The sequence below is a fragment of the Centruroides sculpturatus genome, unplaced genomic scaffold (genome assembly GCF_000671375.1).
Source record: "Centruroides sculpturatus isolate CEXI.00-Female unplaced genomic scaffold, Cexi_2.0 scaffold1429, whole genome shotgun sequence".
NCBI lineage: Eukaryota > Metazoa > Arthropoda > Arachnida > Scorpiones > Buthidae > Centruroides > Centruroides sculpturatus.
In genome coordinates, this window is record NW_019385592.1 from 158,063 (window position 1) to 182,184 (window position 24,122).

General features: G+C 30.8%; 2 protein-coding genes across 4 annotated transcripts in view; one reads left to right on the forward strand and one right to left on the reverse strand.

The window, feature by feature from the left end:
* Positions 1-7,931, forward strand: part of LOC111640403 (neuropilin and tolloid-like protein 2) — a 91,046-nt gene extending 83,115 nt beyond the window's left edge. For both annotated transcript variants that reach the window (XM_023386411.1, XM_023386412.1), the window contains 5 exons: positions 1,823-1,840; positions 1,917-2,056; positions 2,131-2,395; positions 4,429-4,551; positions 5,529-7,931. In XM_023386411.1, coding sequence (XP_023242179.1) covers positions 1,823-1,840; positions 1,917-2,056; positions 2,131-2,395; positions 4,429-4,551; positions 5,529-6,394 — 1,412 coding nt within the window. In that variant the 3' untranslated portion in view covers positions 6,395-7,931. The remainder of the gene's footprint in view (positions 1-1,822; positions 1,841-1,916; positions 2,057-2,130; positions 2,396-4,428; positions 4,552-5,528) is intronic.
* An 8,285-nt stretch (positions 7,932-16,216) lies between these two features.
* The window catches only part of LOC111640404 (phosphatidylinositide phosphatase SAC1-A-like), a 21,378-nt gene continuing 13,472 nt past the window's right edge, over positions 16,217-24,122 (reverse strand). Inside the window, exons 11-16 of one of the 2 annotated variants that reach the window (XM_023386414.1) lie at positions 22,543-22,612; positions 22,307-22,379; positions 22,101-22,194; positions 18,189-18,290; positions 17,750-17,810; positions 16,217-17,254 (exon numbers count right to left, since the gene is read on the reverse strand). In XM_023386414.1, coding sequence (XP_023242182.1) covers positions 17,112-17,254; positions 17,750-17,810; positions 18,189-18,290; positions 22,101-22,194; positions 22,307-22,379; positions 22,543-22,612 — 543 coding nt within the window. In that variant the 3' untranslated portion in view covers positions 16,217-17,111. Of the gene's footprint in view, positions 17,255-17,749; positions 17,811-18,179; positions 18,291-22,100; positions 22,195-22,306; positions 22,380-22,542; positions 22,613-24,122 lie in introns of both variants that reach the window. The other variant, XM_023386413.1, reaches the window with a different exon arrangement.

Here is a 24,122-nt window from a genome sequence, read left to right on the forward strand (position 1 = left end):
TTATTCAGCTTTTTTATAGCCATTATCTCTGTATTTATTTTTGTTCCTTATTACTATTTTTTTAATTATTATAACGAGAACTCATTTAGTTATAATTATATCTGATAATTATAACTGATGAACCCGAAAAGCATAATTTTCCCTGTCCAAACGACCACACTTTTATAATTTGCAATGTTTGTCACTGATGATTCATCATCCTTAAATGAAAAGAGCAAGAAAAATTACTTTATTATATTACATTTTTGTATATTTCAAATAAGTTTAACCATTAAAAATTATAATAAGTCATATATTAGTAAAGGTTGTAATAATAAATTCGGGAATTGACCAATTGAGAAGTATTAATCTACAGAATAATATTTATTGTAACAAAATCTTATAACAAAGAGGCAATTTGTAACAACTCTTTCAATTCTGTAAGATTATTATCTATTCTCCTCCTTTGAAATTACTCTGCCAACTTATTTAATAGATATTAATTCCATAGAAATGTTTAACTTAGTGAGAATAATCGAAGCTTCAATTATTCCTAAAATTTATGATTCTGTTTGTAATTTTACTTAATTTATTTACATTTGTTCCCGAGAATTAATTATAAATTTTACAAAGTTTATATACATGAAACTACAGCAAATCCAGAACTTCTAAACAGTTTGTATACAGATTTAATATAACTTATCAGTTTTAAATTCTTTTTTAATTAGCAATTTTAAGAGTTTACTGTATACAATATTGAAATATTGAATTGAATATATAAAGAATAACATAAGCCAATATAACTGTTTGCTGTATCGAACAATTCTGTTGGTCCCTATATCATACTGTATTTTTTCTATAGAAAACTTTCAATATTCTTGATCCAGAAATATATATTCTGCAACTGAGAGGTTAATGTTGTAATAAATAAATTAAAACTGCTTTACTGGTACAAAATAACTAAATCAAACAAATCCCAATGTTATAGTTCATCACCATCGTTGAAAAGACTTGCTGGTTTGATTTGGTTACTTTGCTCCAGTAAAATAGTTTTAAGTTATTTACTCGTTAATCTAAAGTCAAGAGTTGTATATTTCTGGTGATTTCCCGTAGAGAAAGTATTGTCATTCGTGACAATATATTTTCTGTTGAGTGCATATTGTTTTACTTACTTCCAGGCTGTTGTAAACAAATACGGGAAAGTAACGTAATCGTGTCAAATTTGACTATCCGAGTTTTTGGAATCTCGACGTTTCGAGACCAACAGAACCCCCCCAAAAAAAGCCAAAAACAACGGGTAAAAATTCCAGGGATACGTGCATGTGTTGGCATCTATTTCGTTTAATATCTCAGGATGGGGTCGAGATTTAAAAACGAAATTTGGCACGATAACTTGTGTATAAGGGGCATTTATGGTATTAAATTTTGGAGTACATAACTCAAGGGAGTGAAGAGATAGAGAGGGTCGTAGGTCATATCTCGGCTGGGGTAAAACTTAATGAAAATTTTACTCGTATGAGTTTTAAGCTCTTGAAACGATGAAGATTTTCTTACAAATTTTTTTCAAAATGGCGCCCAAAATTTAAAAAATCCAGCTGTCAACTAGTTGCTGGATATTTTTAACAGCAAATTTTATGCTTTTTTTTCTTGTTTTTTTTGACGATGTTTTGTAGATGGAGAAGAACCTGATTCTATTTAATCAATTATAAATGGTTATCACTCTAATTATATAATATTAATAGTAATATAAAAAAGATTAATTTTATTTTACACGATTAAATTTAATTAATATGATTATAATTACTCCTTATTAATATAATATAAATTTTACTTTATTTGGCAGGCGACGGACCAGATAAACGTAAGTAAACTTTATAGAAAATTTTATTATTATTTTTTCTTATATTGTTTATTAATTCTCAAATAATTTTCAATAGAAAACTGCTATAGTCTTTTCGGAGGTATACAAGGTAATATTAATTATTCTTCCATAGACGCAAATTTAATTAAATATTCGAATGAACATAAACAACCGTTAGATTGCGTATGGGAAATACGCGTAACTCCAGGATATCACGTAAGATATATTTCTTCGTTATCTCTTTCCACTTTAATATTATATTTATTTATGGTTAACATCTGTTAAGTTAGATAGCGATCAAGTTCCACCACTTCTCACTTCCCGAACCAAATCATTGTGACGTTAACATGTTCGAAATTTATAACGAATCCCTGAGTAGTAGTGGAATGCAAGGAAAATTCTGTGGCACAAAAGCAGATTCGAAAACTATCGATCGTAATGTGGCCTATGTCCGGTTTTTTGGTTTACCTTGGAAATATTTAAAAAAGTCGAAGAAACAGGGGGTTGAGTTTTTTAGTTTAGTTTATACTGCTCAAAGACCCGTGCAATCAAATGGTAAGTACCTTTTACTAAAAGTTTACTCTAACTTTCGGAATTTGAATGTATCATATTTTTCCATGTATAATGCATCCTTTCTTGTTCAAATTTGTGGTGGAAAAATAAGGAGGATGCACATTATACATGGATAATACTAATTCCGCATCTATATAAATGTTTTTAATTCTTTTATTTATGCTTCTATGTTTAAAAAGTAACACTAGAAATCAATAACGATAGAATGGGATGAAGAGTTTTTGGTTTTCTGTGATGCGTGAATATCGTAAATTTGTTATCGGTACATAAAATTCTTGTACCATAATATGTTAAGAAATAAATGTTAAAATTCATTTATAATACAAAAATCAAACACAGATATAAACAAATAAAAATTTCAATTAAAAAATTAAACAAAGGGGGTTGCGCATTATACATGACAAAATACTCTAGTTTAACAATTAAAAGAAACTTATTTATATGAAATCAATTTTATATGTAATTTATTAAAATATTTTGAAACTGCTATTTATAATTTATTTTTTCGGATAAAATACAATGAAATATCAATTCTTTATTCTGTAACACACTTTTATAAAGTTTATTATTATATGTATTATATATATATAAAAGTATAGATGTATTATACATCTGCCTACGATAGTCATCTGCTATAATCTTAAATTAGGTTAATAAAATACATACATGTAAAGTTATAATAAAAATACATCATATCGTTTAATTAATTTTGACAGTATAAATATTGCTATTGTGGATCGCGACGAGAATTGTTATTCGCACCATAGATGTAGGGCCTCACAATTTTATACAAATCATTATTTAGTGGAGATGAAGGGCCTATTGTATGTTATATCTTAGGGCCACAAATATAAGGCAATTATGATGATTATACAAACATATAAAGTCGATAAATTACTGAAATATTTAAAACTTTGTTTTAAAAAATCTGAAACTTTTTAGAATAATCGTAAAATATGTGTCGAAATTAAAATACAATTTGTAATTGTGTAAAATTTAATATACTGAACAAACTCTGCATTAACTTGACGTTTAATTCAGTTTTTAATTGTATTTATTATTTATAATAGAAAAATTTTCGTCATTTTAGTGGTCGAACCAGAAATGTTAGGTGAAATCTAAAAGAATATTGTATATATTCAATAGATAAACAACGTTCACTACTTTCAATATGGAAAATTAATATTAATTTTCCATATTTTAAATTTTATTATCTTACACTAATGGCATTTTGTTTACCTATTCATTATTTAAAATTTAAAAAAAATATTAATTGCTGTAACATGATTAAACTCTTCAAATTAGTTTTCAAAATTTCACAAAACAAGTAAAGAAAAATCAATAAACTTTCGTAAAATAATAAAATATTATCTCAGTATTCATTATAAGATGGACATTATAAGGTTACTTGTTATTCTGTAAGATTTTAAAAATTGAAAATAAGTGAAATAAAAAGAAACGCGTCATTAATGAAGAAAAATATAAACTTTTCTTGAAATAAGATACATTTTTGTGTCAGTAATTACAGAATAATTCAATGAAATAACGAAAGGTTTTATTTTTGTTGTTGTTTTATACCGAGTCTAACAGGGCTTTTGAATTTAAACATAACAAAGCTTCCAAATCTAGTCTCGGCTAACTCCGTTTTCTAGATTAAAGAAGGACAAACAGACAGACCGACGGACGGACTACAGTAGGAATTTATAGGTCTACAATTTTTCAAGTTGCAGCCCAATTACAACTTCTATCAACTATTTCAACTTCAAGTATTGAACAAGATTCTAAGGAAGAGAAATTCTTCACATTATCTTTCGTACAAATGTATACATATATTTAAGGAATTGCTGTATTGATATACCTAATTTAATTAGTGGTGTCTACAAGTCTCATAATTAACACAGAAGTACGAAAATCAAACTCAATTTTTTAAAAGTTAATATAATTTAACGCGTATTTCTGACAAATTTTATTTTATTATTATGCGTTTTAATTATAATAATTGGGAATTTTTTCAGGAAAAACTTGTGATCCTAGCCTTGAATTCGATTGCGGAGACGGTTTTTGTATACATAGCTCTTTGGTTTGTAACGGAATAACGAATTGTAAATATAAATACGACGAAGAGAATTGCGAAGTAGGTAAGTGGTTTATTTTAATGTTATTAAACTTAAGTTTTGTCATTTTCAATTGTAAACAATCACAAACAATCCCTTCTTCAATATTTTCATTCGACAATTGATAACATTAAGAAATGCGGTTTTAATTTAAAGCTTAAATTAATTTTTAATAAGTTTTGTAACTAATATACAATATTTAATGGGTTGGAAATTTGTAATCTGCTGAGAAATTATACAATATATTGTATACAAATATGCTTTCTGTAAACATTTCTAATTGACGTCAAAACATAAAATTTCTCAAACAAGCTAATCTAAATGAATAAACAGTGAAATATTTCTCATAAATTGCCAAAATTATGAAAGTAATATAATAACATTAACTAAGTTGGTCAATACATCGGTTTTAATTCTTAAAAATTTTATTTGATAAATATTGTGATAATAGCACAGATTTTAGATACCGAAGCCCATTCTATAACGAGGAACCACTTAATTTTAATTCGGGGGAAGAAATATATTTAAATAGCACAAATTTCGACAATATATTTTTATAGAAAGTAAATGAACTTAAAATCTTATTTAAAACTTACACAATTTATTTTGTTTCCAACTGTAGAAATGTAAGATTTCATGTCTCCTTATCATTCTGATTTAATTAGCGTCATCTACGGAACATCTCTCGTTAAATTCATAGATTTTAATTAAGTATATAACTGCTCGTTGCCGTATTCAACTTAGTTAATGTTATTATATTACTGACAATTAAAAATTTATACAATTTAACCTGTAACAGAAAGTGTGTTTTAAACCGTAAACAGTACTGTATATGATAATTATATAATTAACCCGTAATGTCGTAAACAGTTTAACCAGAACATTTTATTTTCTTTCATTTACAAGTCGGATATTTTTTATTTTTGCACGAAAATAAGAAGCTGCGTGATGATCTTATTTATGACACTGGTAAAAAGTTTGTGCCTTTCTTATTCCCTTAGGTTTGTCGCTTGCAAGTGTCCTATCTTCACAACAAATGATCAGTATTTTAATTGTGTTCAGCATTATGATATTAGGAATGTGCATATCCTTATCCATATCTTGTTATACAAAAGTGAAACAGAGACAAGAAAAAGAACGCGAGTACAGAGAAAGACGTTCTAAAGAGGCATCAGTGGAATGTAATCTCGAATCAGGTAACGAGAGAGGTGTCGATCACGTGCAAAATACCGAAATCGGTTCACGCAGGAAAGCCGCCAAATGGTTACAAGACGTAGACGAAGAAAACGGTTGTTATGTGCCAGAAGTGGATTTAAGTGTTTTCCGCAAACAGCCGAACGGTGGTGACACCATTCCCCACACCGAAGAGACATCTTTCGACTCTGGTACTTATCCAGTACCCATCACAGAACCAAAGAGACCTTTCATGCCTCCCTCGTATTCTGAAGTAGGAGAATTGCCTCGCTCCTCTCCTCCTCCTCTACCCCCTCATCGAGGTAGGGACTCATTATATTCACGCTCATCCAAGCCCCTCCCCGATCCTCCCGTTCAAGGACCCTTAAATAGGACGGTACCAGAACCTTCGGTACATAGATCAGCTCAGGAACGTTACGAGCAACCTCCGGGTCACAGAACGGCACCCGAACGTCCCCCTTTTAGTAGGGTAACTCCCGCGCAAAACAGGCCACCACCCACACCCATGCACAGGGCATCCGTCGCTCAAGAAGAGGACGACGACGACGACGACGACGATCGATCTCCTCATCAAATTCGAGCTCAGGCAGTCATCGAAGCAACAAACGACGGATCAAGGGCAAGAAGTTTCGAATCTACGTCATCGGCACCCGACGTCATAGTCAAACGCTGAGGTAACAATGATCCAATGTGGCCACTAGTCGATATCTGTTTAACACACACACATATACACACACATACATACACGGAGCTATTTTTTTGAAGCTCGATCAACACAAATGTTTTTTTTGGAGGAAAAAACATAAAAAGTCCATGTTCATTCTTGCTTGTGTTCTTTAATTTCCTGATTGATCAGCCTGATATTGCTCAAAATATACATTTTAGATGTGAGTAAATTTTTTTTTTTTTGGAGAGAAACGCTGTGAATCGAAGTCTTGATGAACCATACACATCATCCACCTTTTTTTGTCTCTGGATCATCATAGAAAATTTAGTACGCACATGTTTAATAGATAAAACTTCAGCGAAGAAGAAGAATTAAAAAAAAATTGTCATTTTCTACTTATTATATTGAAGGACTCCCGTTATACATTTTAGGAATTAATTTTTTGGAATGTCCAGTATTGTTTTTTTGTGTGATACACGGAAAAAAGAATAGGAAAAAAAAGATGTATTGTTTGTTGTATATATACATATACATATATTATTTTTTCCTCGTTTAATTTTTGAGTCCCAGTTAACGTCCCTAAGATGTCTTCAAAATGAAATCTGCCTTATTAAAGTGAATGATATGTCATGTTCGGATGTTGGATAATGTGGTTTGTTTTACAACAGTAAGTTTATATGGTATTCCCAGAATGATCAATATACATCGTGTTTCAAGGATATTAGAATTGTTATAGATAAAAAGATTTTTTAATATTTTCTGTATTCGTTTGTTTTATTTCTGCAATATCTTTTCATTCGTCACAATGTTCGTTTGCATCCCACAATCTGAATCCGGGATGCGGAGGATCCGGGATCGAATTCCGACCGGATGATTTGAAATCTTTATGGACTGATTTAACTCGTATATATCGGGCCTCGTTCTGTTGTAGATCTGGAAAACGTGTTTGGCGTGAAGAAAAGGCCTTTTAGTGCTGTCAGGGGTGGCCAAATCTTATCACGATAAGAACCATACCGCGTATCAGAAATACGTGAGAGTCGTATCCTATATTGGAACCTATATATAACGTATAATGTGTGCGTGTATATAGGGTAATAACACCCAAGTCCGATCCGCCTACCCCTAAGTAATAAGGGGTAGAGGTCTGATATACAAGAGGCTCAATAAGGATCTAGAGGAACCAGTTTGGTCACCATGGGAATAAATCGTAAAGTTTCTGACGAAATAACTTAGTTTTAAACAGTTAAAATAAAATTTAAATATAAGAATTCATGTTCGATTTAAATAATACGTCGAAAAACCAAAATAATTTGACGAAATTTATAATTTTTGACAGCATACTTCGAAGAAAATAATGCAATTAGTACTCGAATTTGTATAAAGTAGACATTTGTCCTACATACCATTCAACGTTTGTTTTTCTCATAACCTTTTGGTTTTTTTCTCTTCATTCCTAAAACTTTTTGTCCTTGTATAACTTGGCATAAATATACTTACAAGAATTCTAGACGTGGTTCTCTTCTGAATATAGACATACCAATTTGCTGCCAGACGGGTTCATAACAAAACTTATGAACCCTTCTAAACTAGTAAAAAACAAATTTTTACATTTTTTTAACGTTTAAATTCGCATATTTGTATTGTTATCAATATTATTATTATTTAAATTAATTTTTGAATATATTTAACGAGGATAAAACTTCTAAACTTAATAAGAATATTCTTGGTAACAAAATTTAATCGGATTATCCTTAATCGAATCCTTACGCTTTGTATATTTACGAATAAAGAAAAGAATAGGAATTAATTGGATAAGATGACAATTATCGGGATGTTTAGTGAAATTGAATAAATTTATTTAATTGATCAAGAAACGATCGAGTCATTTAATGAATTTACGATCTCTCTCTCTCCCCTTAAAACGTTATAAATTAATAAGACGTTGCTTCTTTACAAAAAAAAAATCATATTAAATAAATTTGTGGTAAGTCAGTTAGTATCAAATTACGCAAGTTGTACTTCAAATTATTTTAATTGTGCAATTAAACAGCAGCGAGCTCTGTCGTTTACGAATCTTTAGGGAAAAGCACAGTTTAGGATAGAATTATCGTCTTATATCAACGTTAAATGGGGATGGAGATTACTTTCCCCGCTGTAATTTTCTTAAGTAGAAAGGAAGAAAAAAATTATTTAGGGATATTTGATATTATTTCTCTCTTTTCCTTAAATTAATCTCATTAAGGAAATCTTGTTTTAAAGTTAAATTTATCGATTATATAAAGAAACTTTTACAAATTATTAACGATGTTAAATATATTTATTAACTCAATGTTAAATATAGAAAAAGAAAATAGAAGATGCAGCTATGCTGTATCCTCTCGGGAATTGAAACTGATTTTTCTTTTTATAAAACTACCGAATCTTTTTATATCCCCGAGGACATATTTATTTATCTGCAACTACATTGATTCGATAGCATTTCTTTAACAACTTTTTTTTTCTTATTTTGATCAATTGGCATTTAATCTTGATACTAGAAAATAGCAACTACATAAAAGTTCTATAACCTGAAAGTTTTCACAAGGAGAATTTGAATTTCTTAGAATGAAATTTGAATAAAGTAGATAGAAGAGTACGAAGTCAAACGTTGGCTCACTTTTATATCAGGACTTTGATAAAAGACTAAATTTGTGGTTCAAAACACACAGAGGTTCCAATATTTAGTCTTTTATGTAAGAAACGATATGTGAAAGTGATAAAGTTTTTGATAAGTGAAAAAATCTGATTTTTGTTTGTTTATTCATATATTTTTATAGTTCTTTGGGGGAGGATTGGCTCCATATTTGCGAATTGATTCGATCCTATCTTATCCTTCTCAGACCTGTGTCAATAAAATTTGTAGTAAAAACAATAGTCGGGGCCGTAGGGAGGGATGAAGCATCCTGGAGCTAAGGATTTTCGGACCCCTCTATACCTTCTTCTAATGTAACTCTGTCAATTTACCAATCTTTATGCATTTCATTGCATAAATTGGTTTTCTAGTAATTGAAATTTTATACTATAACTTAAACCCAGAATAGTCATGACTCTTTCTCCCTTTTGTTGTCCCTGATATTCAGTGCGTAGTAATATAAGTACAGAAATCTAGAAACTTAACAATTATAAATTCCGTACCTAAAAATTATGTATGTTGTACGTATTAAAATACGTGTTTTTTGTATTTAGATACACATTTTATCACCGCATACTTCTACTACACAACACAATATTTTAACGATTTTCGTGTGACTTCCACACAATATAACAGGAGTTGAGAGAAGTAAGATAACCCCCAGTCACACATATGCGGGATCTCACCTGGAAGTCATAAAATATAGCCTATATACAATCAAACCTTTGAACAACAACCACTGACGGAAACATAAAATATGGTCGTTGTTGGGAGGTGGCCATTATTGGTGGTCCGACTGAATAAAGCAAATAAAACCCAAATTTTTCGCTACTTATCAAAATAAACTTTAATTTGTAACAATTCCATGTCGTGTCTTCTTATATAAAAAGTAAAAACTAAATTTTTAAGTGTCCTCGTTAGGCTCATACTAAATGCTTTTGTTGGTTTCCCTCTAGCTGGGCATTTAACTTTATTTCATTACTATCAATAGTATCGTAAAAAATACATAATTATTATCATCTTGTAGTTTAATAGTAAATTCTCTTATTATTGTACGTTTTTTCTATAATGAACAACAATTATTTTGGTTAAAGATGCGAGAGATATACACGTTTCTTCTCGTTAGGCGAGCGAAAATTACATGCAAGAAAGAAAAAATTAAAAATTAACACAACAAAAAAGGAGCTATACAAATTCAATATCGCGTATTAATTTTCAGAGGTAAGTCAATTTACAAAACTTACAACCGACACGAAATGTTAGCAAATTTATCGCGCCATCTGTCGATACTTACACTATCTTCTTCACTCCCTATAACAACAAAGTTGACAGCTTCTAATTATCTATCACCTTTTAATTATTATCGAACGTAAACTTTTTTTCGATTCACCATTTAGGATCTACAACAACAGGAAATTATAATCACTTTCGGAAACACAAGTGACAGAAAGTAAATTTACACAGGAAATTTTGTTATCTTTCTTACAATATAGCTTATTTATTACTTTACTAGATGTAATTATAATAAGTAAAGAGGTGACGAGTTTCTTTGTAATTTTTCTTTCCAAAGAAATGATTTCGATCGTCCCCAAGGACGTAACAAACCTCAATCCGCTGTTAGTGATAAGGAAAAGTAATCTTTCGAACAAGGATGTAAGTCCAAGTTGAATGGATGAATAGCATCCTTTTGTCAAACGTTCTGTAATTAAAGTAGTGAAATTTTATTTGTTTTCCTTACATTATTCTAACATCACTTAATCAATTAAAAGGTAGAATATAAAGTCAATGCTTCGATGCTGCGAAGAAGTCAAAAATAGGTTTTTTGTTTATTTATTCTGTTTGAAATTAATAGTAACGGTCAGGCCCTACGAGGGGGTAAAACCGGGGCCTACGAGCTTTACAGGGAGCCATCAGTTGGGAAAAAAGTTAAATAATTATCCGTTTTCTGATTTTTTTCCAAGTAATGAAATAACTTTAGTCATGGGCTAACTAACATTTATATTGGCTTATTTTTCTAATTCAATATCATTGTTATTCCTTATTTTTTAAACGGGGTCTCCGAAAGGAGAGCCCCAAAATAGTCTTTGCGCCGACAGCTGACCATTATGTTGAATAAATTATGCATTACTAGTTTGTATTTTTATTAAAATAGAAGCCGAAAAAGTGCATTTTCTGTTGTTTTGAGTGGAATAAGTTATATCATTTAAGAAATACAAAATCCCTAGGCATGCTAGTTAGAAATTATCTGTATGCTTGCTCCATTCTCACAAATTTTCCACATCTTCCCTGTTGACGATTGATTATTAAAGCAGTCTTTCGATAATAAGTATCAGGAGACTGTCTTAATAATCAATAATCAATTATGAGACTGCTAAGAACAATAATTGTTCTTAGGTCTTTGACTAATAAGGCGGAGTGTTGAAGATTTTCTCCCACAGTATTTCCACATGTTAATTCTGGACTTGGAAGATACCACACCAGTTCCCGTTCAATCCGTTCTCCATCGACTTTATCAAAATATTTTATAACTAGAAGATACGGGGTACAAGTCGTAAATAAGAGCTTTGTGGCCATCAATATAGGAAAAGGAACCGATAACATAACAATAAAATAATTATCGTGTAATAACACTTGGAAGATCTGCCAAGGAGATGTGCCTTCCGGGAAACTTTCTATGGGAAAACTAGCCTCTAAGTGTTAGATACGTAAAGAAACATCTAAGGCTGAAACTTGACGAAACTTAGGTCGAACGAGCCTAAAAGTGAAATACGATGCAATACCGAGATGAGGAAAAAACAATATGCCTCATTCATTAAAAATTTTGTTATTCGATGGAAATTTAATAAATATTCATACGGTAGCCTTTTACGATATAGTGTATATTGATCGTTAGAGTGTCATTTACGTGTTCGGTGTGTTGTTCGTATTTCATTTTTTGATGTTTTTAAATTATCTTTTATAATATATTATGGTAAACGTGTCGAAATTAATTCGTAGAAGAAACGGGGATGGCAAATTTAAGTATCTTATGTAACCCGTGTAATCCGGTTTCGGCTAAAGACGTCTTCCCGAAAAAAAATGAGAATTGCACACCCGGACGCAGTCGCGTCTAATCTAATATCCATGTTTAGTTATATGAAGAACGAGTAGAAACGTACGTATAATAAGCTTAACGTATACAATATATTTTATTTGTTTTTCCTTAATTGAAATGTCGCAAAAATAGGAAGAGTTTGCAGTGACGCGTCCTCCTATGAGCAGAAAGGGCAATTTCCTGGGGTCCTCACTAACAGGGAGTCCAAACCAATCTTCTATAAGAAAATATTTCACCAAAAATTTCACCCGAAGAAAAATTTCTGAAGTCAGCACTGTCCTTGGGACCATCTAATTCAAATTTGCTTGGGCCCCAAGAAGCTATAACGCGCTACTAAGTTTTTGATTTGGTTTGGCTTGGTCTGTTATCGCTATTTACTTTAATTCTAATCTATCCAAGCCGGAATTACACAGCGAATGCATCCAATTTTAACCAGTTATCCGTAATTGGCAAAACGCGGATCCTGTAATGAATTACGGATGAGCCAAACTCTATTGTGTTTAGTAGTACGTTATCCCTTTTCTGTTTTTCTCTTAATTTGTTTCGTAAATAGCATTCCCAAAAAAACATACCCCTTTTTTCAAACATAAATCCCTAAACGACACCCGTTCTTAATATTTTTTGTAGCGTCAAATCAACGTCAATTTTGCGATGGGTCAGTGGTTTTGGCCACGAGACCAATTGTTAACGCACAAGTTTTGAAAATTGAGAATACACATTCTAAGGATTTTAACTCTCCGCCGTTTGATGTGCATGAAAAAGAAGACCTTCTTTCTGCTTTACGGGCCTTTATTCGTGTTTATAGTGGGTTCGGCCAGGCATACAACCGAGACGATCGAATGTTGAGGTGTAATGACTAAAATGTCCATGAAAATTTCGAAATAGACATGAACTCGAACCCGTAATCTCCAGGGCATCCTTACTAGGATTAAAAATGTAAATTCGTAACACTTGTATATTCTTATTGTTATAATAATAATAATAAAAACTACAAAAATAAAAATTAATTTTTCTAGTTACACATAATTTAGGTTGCAGAAAAAATTAATGCGCATTTGTTTTTCTGGTCTGCTTATACAATAAGTTATAGGCCAATTAATAAACATTCCACTTAAAAAAAATCCATATTTTTACGAATTTTATGATCAATTTAGATTAGTCTATAAAATGTTATTTGCACATCACAAAAATAATAAAAAAATCCACGCAAGATAAAAACTAAAACAACATAAATTATTTTTAATTAATTTTAGACTTTAATTTTAGAAAATTTCGAATATTTATCACGTATTAACCACGTATTTATGCTTCTACGTAGTGTTGTTCGGTCGTATTTTACAGAAATATTGTCAAAAGTTAGAAAATTTCTCTCGTATGACGAAAGACAGTAATTGTTAGTTGAGTCATCTGCAACAAAACAAAGTGCAAGAAACGATAAAATAAATTACCATTAGTAGCTGTTTATAAATGACGTCAGTACTGGAAGGTGTTTTCATTTTTAAACATTAGCAAATCAATAATATATTGTAATATCGGCCTGCTAATCTTTAAAAAGTTGGTATACCACATGGTGGCGAAATCTCTATAGGTTGACCCTAATCGTAAGAAATTTGGGTATGTTTAATTCCTGGATGGTATGAAGTTTGCGGGTTTTCGATTACTTCCTTATTTCGGGTTAATATCTTACATGCAAATAAAATACACGAGCCATTATTTATTGTGACATCATCACAATGCCAGGCTGCAATTTTAAATCATATTTTTCATTTATTTAATTTAAAATATGTGCTCTCTACCTCAAATTAATACTATAGTGTCTTGCTCCTGTACATCGTATTTTTCCGTTAGCAATGGAGTCATTCCAGTCATCTAACACCATTCAGAAGAAAATTTTTGAATCGAAATAACGTAATTTCCGGTTTGCATCGGACGTTCTTATATATTAATAGTTAATCGGGACCTCCTGCTTCTAAGTTTTCCTGATCTTGAATTTCATTTTCTAACACCGTTCTCGAGATTAAGGAATGGCAGTCAGCGGACTAACGAACGACAGTGGGCAATTATAGGTCTACAATGTTTACTTTCCCAGCTGTTATAACAGAGGAAAAGTATGGCGATCCGGCAAAAAATGACCGCCCCAGATTTTTACATTTTTGGACTTAAAACACCTTAAAACATCGAAAAATGCAAAAAGAAAATTCGGAGGTAATTTCTGTATGTGGCACGATTTTGTTCATCCTTATAAGAGCAATTTGGACGTAATTCCATCGTTTCCTCTTACGGTATCTGTAGTTCATAAAGTGTTAGTTAAATAATTAGATATTTATTCATTATATATTTTATTCATCAATAATTAAACAAATAACATTATACTATTCACTAGTCTATTCAATGCAGTACGAATTTGGCGTTAGCCTTGGCCTGGCATCGGAATTTTGTAGTGAAGGGGGCGATACTACGTAACGGTTTTATTGAAGGGGACGACGATTCATTAGAGGTTGAGAAACACTAACTAGTAAGTTACAGCAACGCAATACTTGGGCGATCTGCTTAGGGGGATGCCTTCCGGGAGGTCTTTTTAAGGGAAACTGGCCGCTATTCAGATGTTACAGACGTGGAGAAAACCCGGAAAACTCCACGTGGCCAGCCCGTCCGAGCGAGGCGCGAACCCACGACCGAACTCCCAGCGTTCAGGGTACGAAGACCGCTTGGCCACTGGTGGGCCCACACTGGAAGAGGAGGGGATTATGGCAAGTGAGACAAGGGAAAGGGGGTTGAACTTCAATGGACGGCTGTTTATTTCTTTAAATTTTATACAGTTTATATATTTTATTATTCATAAAGTGGTAAAGATTTTGAGGTGGATTGTTTTGTTGGACGTTCGAAGAGGAGAGGGGCATACGGAAACTTGGACAATGGGAGAAGGGGGAGTAAAAATTTCAAGAAAAATGCGGACGAAATTTATGGACAGCCCCGAAAGTATTGTGCATTTAAGGAAAACACATGGTTTCAGTAATCGTAGGCAAAATTTAATAAGTTTTTTTCTCATTTCAAAAACAGAACGCTATTGTTGCTGCGCGTTTGAATGACGTTTTTCCTAATGGACAGAATGGGAAAGATGTACAGTACTTAATTCGGTTTCCAATCCGCTCTGTTTCCGTAACTAGGCAACAGATATACAGACACAAAACCGGTTTTGGACTCAGCCGCCTGAGTGCTAGATATATGGCCGCCCCTATCAATGCTGATCGCGAGTAAATTCATAACCCAACCCATGTGAGTCTACTGGTGTTTCAGGATAGTTTCATATAGTTGACAGGAGTAAAAAAATCTATTAAAATATTTGATAAAAGTTATATTTATTTTCATTTTATTCAAGCTGCCCTGTGGATAAAATGTGCCTTAGTTCAAAATTATATTTCAGTGCTGCCATAAAATAAGAATTTCTTTAAATTAAATCCTATTTAGTATATAAATAAATATATAATTACGTACGTGTGTATAAAAATTAATTTAAATATGAAATATTTAAATTAATAACTTTCGTGCGCATCTCTCTATTTAATTTTCTCTTGATTCCATCAACAATTAAAACAATGGTGTACGTAATGCTTTAAGATTAACGGTATGGCAATAGAGGTTCACTCACAACGAAAATTAATAAGCATAAACGTACAAACCTTGTATCTATGTTATTTAATTAATGCAACCATTCATAATGAGTTACGTATGAATATGCTGTATATCAGGGATGGCCAACACGTAGACCGCGGTCAACCACAAAGGTTTTGAAAGTAGCCCACGAAGCTAAAGTTGAACAATTTGCTTTCACTTAAATGAATGTTTAAAAATCTTAATTTATTCTTACAATAATAGACTGTGCAACGTACCCATACTGTTTGTATTTATCCCGATAAACAATGCAAATGAATGTTAATGTTAACGCATGAGCATATAAAAATCCTAAAATTGTTTGTCCATATTCATAGTCGCCCGCAGACTATATTTTACCAAAAAAGTAGCCCCTAAGGAATAAAAGTTTGGCCACACCTGCTGTATATTGTTCTTGAATATTTCTTTGCCAGTTCAAGCCTCAGAGCTTACGTTCAATTTGTTTTGGCTTGAGCTTGTACTCAAGTGGACCAAATAAATGATACATTGATATGCATCCGATTCGTGTAAATCCGAAAAGTTCCGATATTATGTCAGGATCGGTTGCTGGTGCCGATTGAAAAAACAAAGAAGGAATAATAATAAATCTGTAGATTTCTAATAATTGTAATAAGCGAAACTTATCAACGATATCAATAATGGTACGGTAACATTACGAACAAGTCCAAATGCATTTTAATCAAATACTATGGCGTTCATTTATTGATAAACAATTTTATTTATTTAATAGTACAAGGTGCTAGGATTATTAAAGTATAACAATTCTATAGATATATGATCAAAGGGTAACATGATGAAAGTATGACTCCGTTTCCTCTTAACATTCTCACCTCAAGATCTTTATACAAATATAAAATTTCCAGCAATTTGATTTCGGAATTATCAAAACAATAAAAATGAAATTTTAAGGTAGGAGAAAAGAAAATTTGAGGGAAGGACAAAACAACAGATATTGGTCCTTTGTTAAGTTGCAATGCTTCTCCGCTTAATGCGCTATTATAAAGCGTTGGAAATTAAATAACGTATCTTCACCCACGTGGAAAGTTTCATCTGTCTGTTGTTTTATATTGTCTAAACCGAATTTTCCTTTCTGCAATGAGTCCGACTCGGTGGAGGAACGAGGCTAGTCGAGAAGCTACTCGTAAAGGCTACAAGTAATGTAACGCTACTCTCTGTTTTATTTATTATAAGGGAGAAGGTTTGGTTTTATTCTTTGAATCAAAATTTATCAAACGTAATAAATTATGGGGGACTGGGAATGTCGCGATTTACCCCGGATGAGACATTCACTCGTGTTTTATTTTCGGTCTCAGATCACGCAGTTTGGGATAGTCTACAAACTCCGTGCGGGACACCAATACGAACGTCAGAACCACCACGACCATGGCTGCCCAGAATACCATACACACCAGCGTTGCGATTGGATGACCTGAAATGAACAGTTGCCACTAGTCAATTTTCTCATACTTTATGGTAAAACATAGAAAATGAGTATGTAATCTTATTATTAAAAATTAATTTGCATTCAAATAAAAGTATATTCTTGTAGGGGTATGACAAAAAACAAAATTCTGAGGACAGGGCTTTGGAGAGGGAAGGGGCGGCTAAAGATTTTTCTCTGAGCCTGGAGAAAACTTGCAAACTAAAAAAAGGGGGTCACTTTAGACTGTACCATTTAATTTTCCTGAAGTCTGCTTCTTTGAGTTAGCAGTCTGCTTCTACTCAAAGATTTCATGCCAGCAAGACCAATGTAAATTTATGACATTAGCTAACTTATTTGTTGACCAAATAGTATTGACTTTGTAAAATCAAAAAGTCATTGATTTTACAAAGTTTATTATTACTATTATTTATATTAAAATAAATAATTTTTAATTACATGTATTTATACAAATATGTTAGTTTAAAATAAGTAAATTATTACCTGCAGGTATAAAAAATGAAAGAACAAACATGGCTAATGCAAATAGTATAATGACTGGATACTAGAAAATAAAATAAACAATTTAGCAATTATAATAATACATCATCGTCAATTAAATTGATTATGCAAATATATTGAAGCTACTTTAGTTGAAAATTTTAATTTGCATGCATCGAAAACATGCCATGAAATTTAGCTTAGGTACTGTACCTAGAATCACGCGCCAATCAAAATCTAGATTAGTTCAGATCTCAATCATCAAATTCTTATTGATTTTAATAAGAAACTCAACTGTGATCATGTCATTTCACAGAACAAGTGTTAAAATTATTTATTGTTAGTACAATCAAATAAAAAAGCCAAATCAAAAGTTCAGTCAGGTCCAATATATTTTGTCCATTAGTAATTTTAAAAGTAGACAAATACTAACATTTCTTACAATTATATTCTTAAGTTCTTTCTTCTCCATCAAAGGACATATTTTACCAACTCCTTCATTTTCATCCACTTGATAATTCCCCAAGAATAAATCAACTGAATCCTATAACAGAAAAATAATAATAAAATAGTTTTATTATAAAATTTGTTTTATGATTATGTTATCAAACCAAATAAATAATCTGATATAATTAATTTCTAAATATCACTTATGGTAGCTGTTATTATGTTCTATGAATGTACGTCTCTTAATCTGAATGACTATTAAGTTCGGTAGACTATCATTACAGCTTTCAGGTTAGACACTTCTTTTATTGTTTTCTCATATGCATTTCAGGCTTATTTAAATGCTAAGCCCCTCTTCAGTGCAATACTACAAATTATTAGAAAAACAACAATTAGTAACATGATAAAATTTCTCACTTGTAGGTCATATTTACTGACATAAAACTATCATACTTAAAATTGTCACACTTATACGGTACATATGGTTCTGTTTTCTAAAACCAAGGTGTATATCGGATAACGTTGGAAAGATTTTTCAATACAGCCATTACAAACACCAAAAATACACTTTTAAAACATTCATAAGGTAACTGTAATATATTAATATTTTTATAATTTTTTTTTCCACTTGCACACACTATCATATTGTACCACTGCTGGTCAATAACCAACAGTGGCACAATATGATAGTGTGTGCAAGTGAAAAAAGTGATTTTGATGTATTTGTCATACACAGTGTTGTATTAGTAAATGAATGGAAATATATTGTGAAACTACTGTATGTATGCATTCTGTTAAAAAAAATTTTTTTTAATACTGTATTACTATACTGCATGTAAATAACCTGTAAAACAGTTATTATAATAACAGTTACTCCAATGTTATGTTGTAGAAAATACACATTCTTTAAAAGATGTACTTATATAAGATTTTACGAGCATCTGTTGAAAAATATAAAAGTAGGTATGTATTGTATTGTTATTTTATTAGAATATGTGATGTTATTAATAAAAAAAAATTATAAAAATATTAATATATTACAGTTACCTTATGAATGTTTTAAAAGTGTATTTTTGGTGTTTGTAATGGCTGTATTGAAAAATCTTTCCAACGTTATCCGATATACACCGTGGTTTTAGAAAACAGAACCATATGTACCGTATAAGGGTGACAATTTTAAGTATGATAGTTTTATGTCAGTAAATATGACCTACAAGTGAGAAATTTTGTCATGTTACTAATTGTTGTTTTTCTAATAATTTGTAGTATTGCACTGAAGAGGGGCTTAGCATTTAAATAAGCCTGAAATGCATATGAGAAAACAATAAAAGAAGTGTCTAACCTGAAAGCTGTAATGATAGTCTACCGAACTTAATAGTCATTTGGATTAAAGAGACATACATTCATAATAATTAATTTCCATAAATATCTTTCAGTCTATTTTCCTCATGTATATTGTGGCATCTGTAGTCAAATTTTGACTGCAGACATCACAATTTAAAGAAATGTTTTTACAGTAGACCTGCCTTATAATCCCACTTTTAAAACTGTTATGAGAAAATTTCTTTTATGCCTGTACAAGATATCTAAATGCCATACAGTTTTTTGTTGTTGGTGTCTGTGCACTGTTAAACGGAGTTTTTCATAAGTCACGATCCATAAGAGATTGTGCAGAGAAGCATTGGGGCAAGTGTAGACTGTATTGGTTAAATGATGCATAATTTTGGGTCTGCAATACTGCCAAATGGAAATTAAGTGAACAAAATTCAAATGCATGGTCAGATCACTTTCAACTAATGTAGGCCCAATTTGCATAGTTCTGTAACTCACATCTAGGTAAGCTATGAGGATTGAACCAATTCTATTTAATATGTGAAACATTGCTAGTTCCTTAATGTTATTTCTAATTTTATTTAGATAAAATTATATTATTAAAAAAAATTAAGAAACCAATGTTTTTTTTTTAATACTTGATATGTGGATGATAGCAACAACACAGCGCAAGTTCAATCCTTACAAGTAAGCTTATATTAGTTGAAAGTGATTTGAGCATGCATATGAATTTTGTGCACTTGATTTCCATTTGGCAGTATTGCAGATCCAAAATTATGCATCATTTAACCAATACACTGTACACTTGCCCTCAATGCTTCTCTGCACAATCTCCTGTGATGCATGACTTATGCAAAAACAATGTTAGTTTCAGTGATAGTCTATTCCTGGAAAAATACAATGCATTATGACATTATGCTCACAAAAATGCAGTGAGCCATTATAATGTTCTTGTCACATAAATAATCCCATTTTTGTGTCGTAATTTGTATGTCTTCAAAAATTAATAATTATATCATCTGAAATTACAAATGGGCTTAATATTTTATTAAATACTTTTATTTTAGCCTTTCATGAATCACAATGTATCAAACAAACAGAAAAAAAAAGGAAAGAAATAAAAAGAAAAAGGTGTCAGATCACTGTACTTTGTACTGCTGTCTGCAGTACAAAGTAAGCAATTCTTAATATATATTGATACAAAATAAAAGTGTAGATAAAAGTATTAAAATTTTAATTATAAGATGATAATCACAAAAGAAACATTGTTTATTAGGAATTATATGCATCCCATCACATCATACAGAATTATTCCATACTAGCAGACCCTGCCAAGCGTTGTTGTGGCTCAAAATGTATCTATTATAAATTTATAACACTTCCCCTGTGGGGGGAATTTTCCGAAAAATTTCTTCTTAGTATACATTGTGTTGACATACCCTATTAAAACGCAATCAAAAACGCAAAAATCCGCATCTAAAATAGTATAAATAGAACCAGAGTTCTTTACCGTAAGCCTTAATCCTAACCATCTCCCTTCAGTGGGGTTGAATTTTGACATGTATATTATATAAAAACATGTGCGTATTCAAATGCAGCGTTGTGTCAAAATTTCAAAGGAATCGGTAGGAACAAGCGAACATTACATTTTTATTTATATAAATAGGAAGATGATCTGCTTTAGTTCATTTTCACAGAAAAGCATAATGCCTCACAGAAAAGCAAACTTAGGACATAGTACTCATAGCGCCATCTGTTGGACATAAAAGCCTTAACCTAGATTATATCTTTTAATTTATATGATTATTTAACGGAATAATATACAGCCTATGTCCACCCTGAAGTTCCATTCTAAATATTGGTGAAAGAATTTTTGAAATCGGATGAGTAGTTTCGGAGATTACCTGCTGCATACAAACTTACATACAAACATTACCTCTTTATAATATTAGTATAGATTTTAAAAATGTATCATACTGTCTTAAAAAAAATTTCCTTATGATTACTTATTATGGCATTATGTTAATTTAAAATATGGCAATATGGTATTTTAAATGAGCATAATACTATGTTAAGCGTAAGGAATAATTTTTAAATACATTTCAAAATTTTAGAGAAAGTTAGAGTAAGAATCACCTATCTTATTGATGATAATTAATCCAAGTAATGATAATTAACATTTTATGAATTTAATTTGTGTCTGATTATTCAAATTTTTGTTTTTCAAAATCCTCCTTACTTTGGAATTTTTAAATACAACAAATTGGATGTTATAAAGAGAATGTTCTGTTAGTGCTTCCACAATTCTCTGGAGAATTTATTGCATAATAATAATAATAATATACATTTTTTTGCAAATTTGTATTTTAGTAAAAATTAATATCTTACTTATATTTGTAATTGCATATCTGGTACACATGAATAAGACAAAAAAAAAAATCAACTAAAAATTACATTAGATATCTGTCAGACATACTTCTGGAAGAAAAATTAAGATTTGAAGAATTTAATTTATAAAATTATTAACATCATTCGTTAATGTCTAAAATAGAATAAGTTGCCAAGACGCACGTACCTGCCGAAATCCATCCGCAAAATTGTTTTTGTAGTAACGAATCATTGAATTCAGTCCGTCCTTCATGGCTCCAAAAACTGTTCTTTTCCCCGTTCTTTGGAATTAAGAGCACAAATAAAGTAATCTATATTTCAATATTTTCTTATTGAATATTTTTTTGTGTAAGAAATGTAAACAGAAATAATACTCAAAGACAATTTCTTAACCTGGTGTAATCTGTTTTCAAAGCACCCGTTCCTGCATACTGTACACTACAGATGTCGGCATTATCTGCCCAAACTGCAAACAAAAAACACATTTATAAGTATGCTAAAGACAATAACAGATTATTATTGATATAAAATTGTCATCATTATTCAAAATATCTCAAATTTTAAATTTATATATAAAACTCATTAAACTAATTACTACATAATTTCAAAAATACAGGAGTTGTAATTACCATTTTTATACATTGTTTCAAAATGACTCTGACTTTCAATTCTTTGACCATCTGTTAGAATTCCTAACCTCTGTTTTTGTATTTAAGAGGAAAAAACGGATTAGTCAATGTTTCAACTGTTTATTATTCTTTTTATTTTACCTTTAAAAACAGCATCTAATTTTATCACCAGAATATAAACTAGAATGGAAATATACACAATTTATTTTGTATCACTGAAAAGAAAGAAAAAAAACATATTTCACTTTTTTGCTTTTAATTTTCATTCAATCACTAAACTATGTATATTTCCATATTAATACATCTGATTACAATGAGTGGATAAGAAAATTTCATAATGTAAAATAAATGTTCTTTTTTTTATTTATGAATTGAAAATAAATATATAAATAGTCAATGAATTTAAGCATTTCACCTTTTCCTCTCTCCAACAACTTAAAACCATCTTACTTATAACAATACAGTAGAACTCTGATTAATCAAATGTCCAGTTATCCAAATCACCACTTGCTTTCCTTTCTCTCTCCCACTGACATCACAATGCAATTCTCCTGTCATGTGATTGCATGATCAGTGACATCTATTTGTTGTGACAGATCCAAATGATCAGTGGTATGCTACTCACACATTGATGAATAAATAAATACAGTACAGTGCAATACTGTGCCATTACTCACAATGTATCAAACAAACAGAAAAAAAAAGGAAAGAAATAAAAAGAAAAAGGTGTCAGATCACTGTACTTTGTACTGCTGTCTGCAGTACAAAGTAAGCAATTCTTAATATATATTGATACAAAATAAAAGTGTAGATAAAAGTATTAAAATTTTAATTATAAGATGATAATCACAAAAGAAACATTGTTTATTAGGAATTATATGCATCCCATCNATATAATATATCTATTAACCATAACTATCTCGTTATAATTTTCAATATTTATTTTATATTATGTTAGTTAAATTCTATTCTGTTTCGATTTCCAAATTGCTTCAAATACAAAAGAATCAACGATTTTTCATGTCTTTTGCCAGCTAAATTGTCAAAGCCATTCTTATTCCACACACTAATTTCATTTGAAAATAATAGGCAAGGCCAACAAAACAATTTTTGTATTTTTATTCATTTACAGAGCCATTTTATCATGAAAATGTCGAACAAATTTTTTTATTGAAGTTTTAGGCATTGGCCTTTCTTTTTTAATAATATTTTCTTTTTCATTATATGATCTCAAGCCAAAACTTTTTTAAAATAAATTTTCAATATTGCAATAACATTCTGAATCGCTAGCCATGATATAAGGGATAAAATTAAAAATAAAATTATAAAAACTTACTTGGTGAAATAAAATGTGTGGTGGATATACATACCTGGTACAAAACATTCTTCAATTGTATGAATATATTTTTAAAGAAAATTATAATTAAATACAGCTTTGTAATGAAACGTACATATAAATAACATAAAATATTCTTTACTCTTTAAATCTTAACCACTTAGTCAAATAGCTCCCTACGAGCGGAATCAGAGACGGTCCTGCTAGGTGTGCGGTGTGTACATGCACGCGGGCTGCCAAATCC